Source organism: Oncorhynchus clarkii, chromosome 23 (genome assembly GCF_045791955.1).
Source record: "Oncorhynchus clarkii lewisi isolate Uvic-CL-2024 chromosome 23, UVic_Ocla_1.0, whole genome shotgun sequence".
NCBI lineage: Eukaryota > Metazoa > Chordata > Actinopteri > Salmoniformes > Salmonidae > Oncorhynchus > Oncorhynchus clarkii.
In genome coordinates, this window is record NC_092169.1 from 4,760,655 (window position 1) to 4,773,465 (window position 12,811).

The 12,811-nt window shown below is 43.8% G+C and overlaps 1 protein-coding gene across 1 annotated transcript in view; it reads left to right on the top strand.

Moving 5' to 3' along the window:
• The window catches only part of LOC139381534 (cilia- and flagella-associated protein 46), an 89,263-nt gene that overhangs the window by 36,565 nt on the left and 39,887 nt on the right, over positions 1 to 12,811 (top strand). Inside the window, exons 21-38 of the mRNA XM_071125155.1 lie at positions 1,433 to 1,543; positions 1,879 to 2,060; positions 3,140 to 3,271; positions 3,474 to 3,639; positions 3,855 to 3,924; positions 4,453 to 4,600; positions 5,393 to 5,576; positions 6,288 to 6,441; positions 6,543 to 6,605; positions 8,440 to 8,663; positions 8,918 to 9,055; positions 9,311 to 9,475; positions 10,264 to 10,412; positions 11,090 to 11,188; positions 11,323 to 11,398; positions 11,971 to 12,123; positions 12,315 to 12,515; positions 12,626 to 12,732. Of these exons, the coding sequence (XP_070981256.1) occupies positions 1,433 to 1,543; positions 1,879 to 2,060; positions 3,140 to 3,271; positions 3,474 to 3,639; positions 3,855 to 3,924; positions 4,453 to 4,600; positions 5,393 to 5,576; positions 6,288 to 6,441; positions 6,543 to 6,605; positions 8,440 to 8,663; positions 8,918 to 9,055; positions 9,311 to 9,475; positions 10,264 to 10,412; positions 11,090 to 11,188; positions 11,323 to 11,398; positions 11,971 to 12,123; positions 12,315 to 12,515; positions 12,626 to 12,732 (2,522 nt within the window). The remainder of the gene's footprint in view (positions 1 to 1,432; positions 1,544 to 1,878; positions 2,061 to 3,139; positions 3,272 to 3,473; positions 3,640 to 3,854; positions 3,925 to 4,452; positions 4,601 to 5,392; positions 5,577 to 6,287; positions 6,442 to 6,542; positions 6,606 to 8,439; positions 8,664 to 8,917; positions 9,056 to 9,310; positions 9,476 to 10,263; positions 10,413 to 11,089; positions 11,189 to 11,322; positions 11,399 to 11,970; positions 12,124 to 12,314; positions 12,516 to 12,625; positions 12,733 to 12,811) is intronic.

The window sequence follows — 12,811 nt, forward strand, 5'->3', positions numbered from 1 at the left end:
GGAAATATGTTTTCTGTCCTCAATGGGACTTCCTGGTTAAATAAAGGTTAGATAAAAATCAAATAAAAACACACTCACTCAGTCAAGTTAGTCAGTATGATGAGCTGTTTATGAATCTGCCTGGCTGTCAGCCCAGCACCTCAAGCTCAACCTCGACAAGACGGAGCTGCTCTTCCTCCTGTGGAAGGCCTGCCCGTTCCAAGACCTCTCCATCACGGTTGACAACTCCACAGTGGAGCCCCTACAACGCCTCAGCCCGCCTGGTGTTCAACCTTCCCAAGTTCTCCCATCTCACCCCAGTTCTCCGCACACTCCACTGGCTTCCAGTTGAAGCTTGCATACACTACAAGAGGATGGTGCTTGCCTACGGAGCGGCAAGGGCAACTGCCCCTCCCTACCTTCAGGCTATGCTCAAACCCTACACCCCAAGCCAAGCACCCCGTTCTGCCACCTCTGGCCTCTTGGCCCTCCCACCCCTACGGGAGGCCAGCTCTCGCTCAGCCCAGTCAAAGCTTTTCTCTGCCCTGGTACCCCAATGGAGGAACTAGCTTCCCCCTGACTCTCATCCCCTTCACTCAAAAGTCAGTCACAGAAGCTGCCGGACAAGGGGAAAGAGACTTCTTCAAGTATGGGGACTCTTTTATTCCAACAGCCATTAGGCTGTATAATAGATAGTTTGTTGGTCCATCGAGTATACAGCATATTGCGTTTTCACTTTAAATGTGGAGCTATAGCACTTTGAATGAATTCTGTTGTGTAGTTTCTGTGTTTCATGTTTTATGTACTGTCTTTTAAAGCACATGACCAAATGAATATTCCCTGGTGGGATAATAAAGTTGATCTGAATCTGAAGGACAGAGTACCTGCCCATCTTTTGAAAACGTCTGAATCCCCCCCCCCCCCCCCCCCCCCTCCCCCCTCCCCCCCAAAACACAACTAACTAACACCCTTGCCTTTTGTAAACTAAAACTTGCACTTGACTTTTCTCTACTAGCACTGGCTTTGTTAATAGCTACTTTGAGGGAACTATAACTGAGGTGTAGTTGTCTCACCTAGCTATCTTAAGATGGATGCAATAACTCTTAAGTCACTCTGGATAAGAGCGTCTGCTAAATGACTAAATTACAAAATGTGGTTATTCCCCCAGACTCAGACCCAGAGTCAGTGCAGTGTTAATGTGAGAAGAAATATGATTCATCACCCAGCCGTCTGTATACAGTAAATCATTGTTTTAAATCAAGTTACAGTATCACAAGGGGATAGGGAGTCATTTATTCATTGCAAATGCCAGTCTCATTGATATGCTGTGCATGTATGATTGTGCCTGTCAGAGATAGCATTGTTAATACATCTCTATGGTTTTGACTGGTAAGCCACGGTACCATTGTGATTAAATATTCAGTTGTGTCTTTATCTCTTTTTGTCTTTCCAGTGTAAGAATGAGGCAGTGTCAGCCATGACACGTGTGCTGGTAGGAGTGGAAATGCTGTTATGCAACAGTCACCCCAGGCAGATAGAGTTCTCTGTCCCTAGTCTCTCTACGGTAGGTCATGCTTTCTTGGCCAGGCGGCAACAGATGCCTTGAGACCGTACTGGTAATCAGAGCGTTTGTTCATGCCTATGTTTGTGAATTTGGTCCCCAAAAAAATGCTTCCTCAAATGAACATCTTATTTGATTTGTTTGTTTTCATTTCCTAGCCCAGTAGGACTGTACGTGTTTCCGTCCTGCATTCTTGCATCATTAAACCCCAGTTCTATGGATCCAGAGGACAGAGCACTCATTGCCTCTGTCTCCCTCATCTCCCTTCTCTTCTCCTCCTTCCCTACTATTTTCCTCTCCGCTCCCCTCCCCTCTCCTCTCTCCATCCTCTCCTCTAGCTGGTCCGCATGGCGTCAGACTGCAAGTGGAGTGACCCTGTTGTCGAGCTGCAGGTGTGGACACACCTGGCTTGCTTCTCTCACCAGGCCCAGGACCACAACCTGGTCATGACCTGCAGCCACAATGCACTGCAGCTGGAAGCCGCTGCAGCTCAGAGGTTGACGGTCATGGCCTATGCTCTGTAGGTGTTGGTCACTATGGTGACTTTGATTCCATCTGTTTTACCAAGGCTGAAATGGTCAGATCTTCCCTGTATGTTTTACCTGATATCTACCCATTTCGGTCAATTTGCCTTTAAATCGTGGCCTCCCGGGTAGCACAGTGGTTAAGGGCGCTGTACTGCAGCGCCATCAGAGTCCCTGGGTTCGCGCCCAGGCTCTGTCATAACCGGCCGCGACCGGGAGGTCCGTGGGACGACGCACAATTGGCCTAGCGTCGTCCGGGTTAGGGAGGGATTGGTCAGTAGGGATCTCCTTGTCTCATCGCGCCCGGGAGGTCCGTGGGACGACGCACAATTGGCCTAGCGTCGTCCGGGTTAGGGAGGGATTGGTCCGTAGGGATCTCCTTGTCTCATCGCGCACCAGTGACTCCTGTGGCGGGCCGGGCGCAGTGCGCGCTAGCCAAGGTTGCCAGGTGCACGGTGTAGCCTCTGACACATTGGTGCGGCTGGCTTCCGGGTTGGATGCGCGCTGTGTTAAGAAGCAGTACAGCTGGTTGGGTTGTGTATTGGAGGACGCATGACATTCAGCCTTCGTCTCTCCCGAGCCCGTACGGGAGTTGTAGCAATGAGACAAGATAGTAGCTACTACTACAATTGGATACCATGAAATTGGGGAGAAAAAAAGGGGTAAAATTCCCAAAAAATAAAATTGCCTTTAAATCAAAATATGGGATGTGATCAAGTGTTTTTTTTTTACATAGCAAGTTGAAGTGCAAATGACACCTGCGCGAGTAGTGTCCAGAAGAGAACATTACACATTACATTACATTACTCAGGACCATATATTCATTAATCATTTTATGTTACAATAATGTGCAATATACTATCATCAAATGACTTCAGTTAATTGTTATCTTCAAGGCTTTAAGGTCCCACTGTTTGTAGGATTCTGACAGTCCGTCATTCTAAAAAATGATGACTGTCAGTATCTACGTTACTGTAGCAGTGGCATTTTGTCAAATTCCTGACTGGCTGACTTGATTCTCTGAATGGCATATTTGTCAGCTTATTTAATTAAAAAAATGTTTGACCTTTTCAAGTTACAGCCAGTCGGCCGTGCAGGAGATGTTGAGCAATGCTGCATGTCTAAGAGGATTGAGCATGGTCCACAAGTCAAATGGACATCCTCACAGTTACAGAGAAGCCTTGCAGATGCTCCAGTCCAGTGTCAGGTTAGTTACTGTTTTCTGTCATTCCTAAACAATAGACTGCTCATTACTTTGTTCTCTTTTTGTCTCCCCTACGTCTACCTTTATTTATCTCTCTCTGTCTCTTTCTCTCTCTCGTTCTCAATCTGTCTTTATTTTACCCTCCATTTAAACCATCTTCATATCCATTCGTGCCATAGCAACCAATGCTTTCTCTCTTCTTCAGCTATGCGGAGCAGGCAGGTAACTCTGTCCTGTGTATGGCTACAGCGCGCCACTACTGGAACAACTGCCTGCCCTTGACTGAGACCTCACTGGAGAGACAGCAGCTCCGACAGCCTCTAGAGAAGATCCTGAAAGCCCTGGTCCACACCAGCAAGAAAGACCCAACTGTAAGAACCCCATCTCGAACTAGCCTGGTCCCAGATCTAGTTTTATAACGAACTCCTGTCGTATTTGTCATGTTTCTCTGGTACGAGCCCCTCTCCACATTGGCTTCTGTACAGTATGTGTATCATTGGTGCTGTCACTGTAAAAATACTCCTATTCAATCAAGTGGGGTTTGATTTTGTTCATGTGTGTTATTCATTTTCTCTGGTGGTTTAAGAAGGGGAAAGAGAAGGGAAGGGCTACCCTGACTGGGATGCCCTCTGTGACCTCATCGCTGGAAGCCTCAAGTGAGTCCCCACACAAACTTCAAATGTTCATACCGCACAAACATTTGACTGCTGCTTCTCAGCTAACTACTACTTTTTATTCTATAATCTTGTTCGTGACTTTAATTCCATAAGCCTGCTTGCTTATTTATTTCCAAAACGGCCTGTCTTGTGCTGTAACACTCTCAAACACCACTAGTAGACATGATAGATGAAGTCACATTCCCACGCACACCAGTAGGCCATTAGATCTGTGGCATTTACATCCAAGGAGTCACATAGAGTAGTGCTTTTTCCTGACGTTCTGTTAAGTTCTGTCACCCAACCTATTCACTCTCTACAGAGAACTTCAGGGAAAAAAACGCTACTCTATGTGACTGCTTGTATGTAAATGCCACAGATCTAATGGCCTACTGGTGTGCGAATGCAATATATTTTTTATTCTCATTCTCTATTCCTTTCTTTCTCTGTCTGTTTGTGTCTGTGCATTTGTGTTTGCATGTGTGCTTGTGTGTGTTTATCTATACATTTTTGTGTGTGCGTGTGTAGGCATGGGGAGCCCTGAGGATGACCTGACCCTGAGAGCAGCCATGTACGGCCTGCTGTTCCACATCCACGCAGACAGCTCAGATTGGACAGGAGCTCTGACGTTGCTGGAGCAGGCTATCAGAGACATGCCCCGCACCAGACACAGGCTGTGAGTACTGGAGAGAACTGATGCGGGAATAAGGGAAAATAATGGGGGAGGAAAGGGAGAGAGGAGAGAGATGGAAGAGGTTAAAGGCCATGAGTACTACACTGACACTAGGAGAAAACGGGGATAGAATGGGTGGAGAGAGAGAGAGAGAGAGAGAGAGAGAGGTTATACAGGACTTTGGACTTCAATCACTGGCGTCATCACATTTCTATGTGCTTATTTGTACGCATGTTAATATGCCTCAATATGACTATGACGCTATAAGTATGTGTGTTTTATGAAATGTCATATTTTGGATATGGGCAATTCCATCATTATGGAGGCCTCAGCAAAAAAGCATGACCCTTATTGGGTGAATAAGCATAAAATATGTTTGATTTGTCAAATCTTTTGCTTAAACAATTCATTTTCTTTGTGGGGGGGTTCAGCTTTTGCGAGGGCTTTTCAGAGCATCAAATCCTTAGTAATGAAAACATTAGGTCTTGATAGTTTAACTGGAGGAAATGATTCCCTTAAAAAGGAAATATGAAACATAACTTTTTCATGGCCATTATCACAATCATATTTCTGTGGGGTTACCCATGTGTGAGAATGTGATACCCTTTTCACACTACTTAGCCAAGTTAAGCTATACTGTGCTGGCCTGGTTACACATCTTCATAGTTGCTGGAAATGACAATGTGAAAAGAAAATGTCTTGAGTCAGCACAGTATGGTTTGGGTTGGCACGATGGTGGGAAAAGGGCATGAGAATGTGAAACTGTGCTTGTCTTCCCCCATGACTGTGCCCAAGGCTCCTGTTCAAGCACCGGGTGCTGGTGAAGGCTCGACTGGGGGAGAGTGTGGTGATAGACATGCAGAAGTTCCGGGATGAAGGGGAGCTCTACTGCTCCCACATGTGGCACAGAGTGGCGCTGTGTTCTGGGGAGATGCTACAGCAGTTGGCCTGCTACCAGAATGCCATTACTTCTTTACTGGTAAGGAAAGGGGATACCTAGTCAGTTGCACAACTGAATACATTCAACCGAAATGTGTCTTCCGCATTTAGCCCAACCCCTCTGAATCAGAGAGGTGCGGAGGGCTGCCTTAATCTACGTCCACGTCATCGGCATGGGGATAGAGCATTTGTGTTTAGTGAATCCACCAGATCATGTAGTAGGGATGACCAGGCATGTTCTCTTGACAAGTGTGTGAATTGGACAACTTTCCTGCCCTGCTAAGTATTCGAGTACTTTTGGGTGTCAGGGAAACTGTATGGAGTAAAATGTACATTATTTTCTTTAAGAATGTAATGGAGTAAAAGTTGTCAAAAATATAAATTAATAAACTAAGTACCAGATACCAAAAAAAACGACTTAAGTATTTTTACGTAAGTACTTTATACTGCACATGCACAAACATATACACACGAAGACACATTCTTGAGCAAACACACACACACACACCTACACCACACACGTACATTTTCACTTTTGATTACTTTACAAACATACAGTTCTTCAGTGTGCTCTTCGAAATGTGAAATATTGCCGCAGTTCCTTGCAGGTCTGAATCCAAGTAGCCCTATTGAGCTAAGGGACACTAGCAGCATCTAGTGGAAGCTTAGTGCTATTGCAGCCAGGCTCTGTGCATCGCTTACGCTGTAGCTTTGTATGGGTGAACCTTATGGGTTTGTTGTGTTTGTGTAGAGTGTGAAGAGTCAGTGGCAGAAGGCAGATTTCCTGTTGGAGTTTGGGGAGTGGCTGTACTGTCAGAACTTTCCCCTTTCTGATGCCCAGCACCAGATACAGTGGGCTATCGACATCCTCCTGCACATGATCCCTGACCAGGAAGAGAGCAATGGTATGTTTCTTGTCATTGCTATGTGTTTGTGTGAAGGTCTGTTTAGTTACTGAAGAATCGTAAACAATTTCCTTTTTTGTTCTTTTCATTTTAATTTATAGAGAAGACCGGTTCCAAGGGAAGCAAACTGAAAGAACTGGAGAGGAGAGAAAATTCCCAAGGAGGTACTGATTTCTCTTGGGATGAGTCTACTCATTTATGTTGAATGCGGTGCGTGTGTGCTTGTACATGTACACCAGACTTGGGTTCAAATACTATTTCAGATGTTTTCAAATATTTTAGCAAGGGGTTGATTGAGCTTGCCTGGACCCAGGAGAATATTTTCAAAACTGCAACCCTGCCACTAGCATTACAGACAGGCCAGAGCGAATGGGAAAGTATTTTAAGGATTGAAAATGTGTTTGAACCCAGGTGGACAGTATGCGGGGAAATCCGACCCGAGTTTAAGCACGCGTAACTGGAACGCAATTTCCCTTTTTATGCAGTTTTCTCTCTATGCGTATTTCGACCTTGAACTTAAGCATGAGAATAGCATCCTATTCACCATTTGAGATCTAAGAGGTGTGTCTACAGATAAGCCGCATTCTGACATAATTCCACCACCTTTACTCACAATGAAATGACGATTAAGGTCGAGCAGCCTGTTGGTCCCAAGTGGAACAACATCTACTTAATTTTTCTGAAATAACACCATTCTCCATGCACTGTAATTTACAAATTGATAAGAGCTAGGTAAATGGAGTAAGCCGTTTGGGTAAGGGGATTGTAAATATAAATTACAATCGTTTTAGATTTAAGGATCGCTGTAGACAAATTGTGAAACCGGTCATATGGCAGCAAACTGAAGCATATCAACATGTCACCTTTTATCACCACAGTGAAGTTTATGAAATGCTGGCCTTATAACATGTAAGGATGACATTTGGAGACCAAAGCTTTAGGCTTCTGTAGCCATGCGCAAATGACAGGCCTATAGCGCCAAACCTACCAAGCTGATTTATGATTTCTAAAAATGTTTTAGTTAAGCCCAGACTTTTCACTGTATCTAACAACAAAAATGGTATGGTGTTAAATATTAGCCACTATCGGTAGCCACCGTCAATTATCCCTACATTCATGTATTACTGTCACTTTTGTTATTTTATTATTATTATTTTTTTGCTGGATTCCATTATATTGTTTGTTTACTTTTATTTCCTCTGTCACGTTCGTGGGGTTGTTCCTTAGGATTGCTAGCAATAGTGGATCTTATTAGGCTAACTTATTTCAAGTTGTGCAACAATAGGGGTCGTGTAGTCTATTTGTGTCATTATGGAACGCAGACCATACGTAGCAGTTTAAACCTGGAGCATAGCGCATGATGAGTGAGTATTATTAGGGTAGATATGACTACTGTTCACTCACCTATTGTACACTCACCTTCCAATATTTCCACTATTGAACAATTGAACATGGCAACTTCAGGATGAATCAAACCAATGTATTTTTGATTCGCCAATATATTTAGTGTGTAAAAGCTCTCCAAATATATATTTTGAATCATTCATGAATACCTTCTAACCCTAAGTAATATACAAGATCAGAATATTTTTAAATCTACCAATTGATGCTGAAAAGGAGACAAATATGTGTGTATTTAGGCCTACATTTCTTGAATTGATCCCTAATATTCTGAACCGTACTCTCCATATATTCTAGTGAGTCTGTCGAAAATTCTAACTAAAGGTACCCAAATTTAAAGGGATTGCTTTAGATAAATGTACTGAAAACCCTATTGAATGAAAACTCCACCAGAAAATATTTTAGCAAGTGGAAGGGTTTTCAGCAGTTGAATTACTTTTATTCAGTGCGTGCAAGGGAACCAAAGCCCTTTACGCATCTGCATAAGGTAAGTCTGAATACCAACTACTGAGTAGTGCGTAGGAAAGGCGTGCTTAAGAAGGCATTCATTTCTTAACTCTGAATCGGGTCCTATGTGTGTATCCTCCTCCCTTACAGATGAGTCTGGAGAAGGGACAGGGCTGATACCAGTGAAGGTTCAGTCCCACGTCGGGGTGCAGGGGGTGGTGTCTGGGCCCTGTATCTCTGACCTCAGGGAGGTGAGGCGTCTGGACAGCCTGGTCAGAGCACACACTCTGCTGGCTGTCATGGGGGACAGGGCATCCCCCCAGCACCAACATAACCTACTTACGGCCTATAGCCTAGTGCTGCAGATCTGGCAGGTAGGGACTCCTTTAAAACTACCACACCTAAGTTGTGTTCATGAGGGCACACCGTAGCGAAACATTTTGTAATGGACAACAGGTTCAGATAGTACCTTAATGTTTCATGTCTACTGAACACGACCCAGTAATTTCACTATGTTTTATACCATCAGATGCATACAGTATAAGCCACAAAACGGTTTCTCCGTTTAAAAAAAATGTGATTTACGGGTAACAAAAAGACGAGTGATAGCAGTGCATTCCCATTGCAGGTGTCCATGGCAACTGCATGTCAGGTAATCAAGGAGATGATGAAGAATCCTCTAGTCCCAACGTCCCGGCCATGTCCCTCTGCAACAGCCAAAAAAGACAAAGATAAGGAGAAGGACAAAGGCAAAAAATCTAAAGAGGTAGACCTGACCACCCAGGCCTGACCACCTTCAGAGACGTCCATGGCTATTTTTTGTTGTTTTCTCATTGTAGAGCATTGCAAATGACAAGTAATGAATGATACGATATGTTATTTTACCATTGTACATTCTTGCCAAAGTGCAGTTTAGAGTATTTGTACAGTTCAATTGTTTTCAGTTCATTTTTGCCAGCTGAAAGCAATTAGGAATGAATATTTGGCCAAGGAATACCAGAGCTCTTCTGTGTTTAAACAGCCACCCCCTGCTGAGGAGAAGCCCAAAGCCCGGAGGCCACAGGATGACGTGTTGCCCTCCAGCCCAGAGGAGTGGGCACAGTACGACTGTCCCGAGGATGTCCGCCAGGCCTTCAGATATGACACCAGCCCCCACTGCATCAACAGACACAGCCTCAGCAAACAGGCAGGCACCACTAAGCTCTCTCTGACTGCCTCTGTTATAGAGCCCAATGGGGTCATGTTCATTAAGGACACACCATGGCAAAAATGTACAAGTTCATGTAGTCTCTCCCTATTTCAGTCTGTTTTTGTCCTTTTGGTCCCTAATGAATATAAATTATTGAGTCATTATCGGAACAGGGACTGTTTCGATTGGCCGTGGCGGGTTAGGGTCGAGGGCTTGAAAGCCAGAAACATTGACTCGATATTGATCCTCGTCTTGACAAGTCATCATTTGTTGGCTGGAAGAGGATGTCTACTGATTGATTTTGGGAGCAAATCAGAATGTTGTCAGAGAGAGAAAAGAAGAAGCTTATTTTAAATTAAAGACGTGTAGTGATTCATTTATCTTATGCCACTCCAGTGTGACAGTATTAGGTGACACAGTTATGCTTGGTAATCATACAAATTAAATGAGAAGATGCTCAGATGGTGCAGACCTACACAGTGTGAAAAATATGCTAAACGATGACCAGTCCAACACTTCATGTGATATCAGGCTGTACTGTAGTGTTTTTTTCTTCTCTGTCCTGTTCCACAAGCTGTATCACCACATGATACAGGAGGATAAAGTCTTATTGTCCATGGCTCAAAGTTTGTCCTACATGTTCTACACATCAAATGTAATCACTGTCCTGCACTTGAACTACTTATTAAATTACTAATTACAAACGCAGGATGTTAATGAAACAAAATAGCAATGATTAAGTCATGTGTTTACTTCCTTTTCTCCCTGGGTCTGGGTGGCTGCAGACTCAGAGCTTGTTCTTCCTGGACCTGCTGGTGAAAGAGCTGCAGTCTCTTTCTCTCACCCACCTGACTCTTCCCATACTGCACCTGGCTGAGGTCATTGCCCATGACCTGGTAGACAGAAGGAGCCTCTCTGACCTCTACCGTCTCAGGTGAATAACGCCAATTTCGCTTCAAGAGTTTATTCTTTCTGTTCGTGCACAGGTGCAATACTGTTACTTTCACTGGAAATAGTCCATGGGGTGTTTTACCAGACATCAGGCTAATTTCTGGGCTAAAAAGCATTTTCAATGGAGATTCTCCATTTATCTTGCTTTTTAGTCCAGGACTAGACTTAATGTGTCCAGGTAAACTGAGTATACAAAACATGAAGAACAGTCTGTCATGCACTTTCCTTGACAGACTGACCAGGTGAATCCAGGTGAAAGCTATGATCCCTTATTGATGTTATTTGTTAAATCCACTTCAATCATTGTAGATGAAGGGGAGGAGACAGGTTAAAGAAGGATTTCTAAGCCTTGAGACAATTGAGACATGGATTGTGTACAGTATGTGTGCCATTCAGAGGGTGAATGGGCAAGACAAATTTTTTTTAAACTCAATATTAGGAAGGTGGTCCTATTGTTTGGTATACTCAGTGCATGTTAGTTAAGGCTACTGCTTTTACTTTTGGCTTGTCAATTATTGAAAAACAGTGTAGAGCTAAACATTCCAATATGAAAGGTTTCCCACGTGTGGTCCAAATCCTTGCCCATTTCCAAATCATTGATTTCTTGTGAAATATTACCTAATAGTTTCCCCATCGTATTTCCTTATTCTAACGTTTTAGAATTGTGAGGAGCTGTTCTCAGCTGGATATGGAGACGTCTACAGTGTACCACGAGAAGCTCCTGAGCCTGACTGGTATCCATGAGCAGGAACAAATGGAGTATGTGTGCCCCACTCTTTTCCACCAGCTCCTGTACACACTGAGTACTCATTTGTATTAGATCTGTAGTGTTTGCTCTGATTCTGTTACTAGTGTTTTGATCTCCTTCCTGTACATGCATTATTTCACTGCAGGTGTCGCAAAGCTATAGCTTTACAAAGAGAGAGAAAGCGCCTGTATATGGGTTATAATGGCAAAACGGACAATGAGGTTAGTTTCAAAGCGTCACAGCTGAAATGAACAAGCGTATGCTTGGTGTATTATCACCGTATAGACCTAGAGTTGAGAAGAAAGAAAGCGAAATGACCCCTGAAATGAATAACTGTACTACTGTAGTTCTTAGTTTTTATTCTACTTTTATTCTAGTTTAAAGCCTGATTGGCAAGCAGCATAGGTTGATTACAGTCAAACGCAGACAGGGATATAAGTCCAAACTGCACTTTTCATAATGTGAAACCCATAACACATCATTATCACAGGTTCATGAGAGTTTAATTAGTTGCTTGTTAAATTTCAAATGGCCGTCGCTCATGTCAATCTGGCATGACGATGATCCTCATTTCTTTTTTTACGAGCATTATTAATGGTTGTATTTTTTCATTGCCTTACCCAGAGTTTTGCAGCCCATGAACAATCCTTTAGATTTACAGTATGTACAGACTTAACCTATTGAGTTCATTCCATAATTCATATTTTCCATGAGGTGCAGGGCCAGGGGATTGAATAGAATTCAGGGATCAGAATTCTGACATTGCTGCCTTTATCCATTTCTCTGTTTACAGAAGTCTAAGGTTGACCACATCTGTCTGTCTGGGAAGCAGTGTGGGGATCTGTGGAGTCAGGATATCTGGCTTGATAAGGCTGAGATATGCCTTGGTATGGGACTGTACCAACCCGCCAGACAGCTATTGGCAGAGGCCCATCTGGTGGCTAAGGTTATTTCATTTTGAGTAATTTTGTCAATAGTTTGGTTTTCAATATTTCTCTTAAGTAGTCCACTGCATATTTGTGAAGTGTTTCTCTGTTTTGGTTGAAATGTGACTCGTATTTATGTGTATGTGAAGTCATAACAGTTTAGCAATTCACTTTTATTCTATTTTTGTGGTCTCTTGTATTGTGTGCTCAGGAGCTGGGAGATCAGGCTGCAGCAGGGAGGAGTCTGCTCTCTCTTGCCATCCTGGCCAATAAGGAACAGAACCACTCTCAGGCCCTGGCACTGTTGGAGAAGGCCCAAGACATGGGAGGTGATGAGGACTTCTGGTACAAGCTCACCCTGGCCCTGCTGACAGCTACGGTGACCCAGAGGGGCCAGGATATAGACACCAAGGTGAAAACTATTCTATTTTATTCTATTGAAGCTCCTACAAGCCTCTGCTCAATTGTCTCCTCTGAAGCAAATATTGTCCTTTTCAAAGTGACCACTCTCTCCCATTACAGACAGATCAAATAGTAAAGCAAGGCTGTGGAGCCCTGAAATCGATGCTGGAAAAGAGGCATAACCGAGCTCCCGCGCTCAGGTTCCTGATCACGTCTCTGGAGAGCAGGTAAGGCTCTTTGATGTCTGTGTTCTCCACATTCAGTCCTGGAAAGCTTCTGGGTTGTGCAGGCTGTCGATCAAGCCCC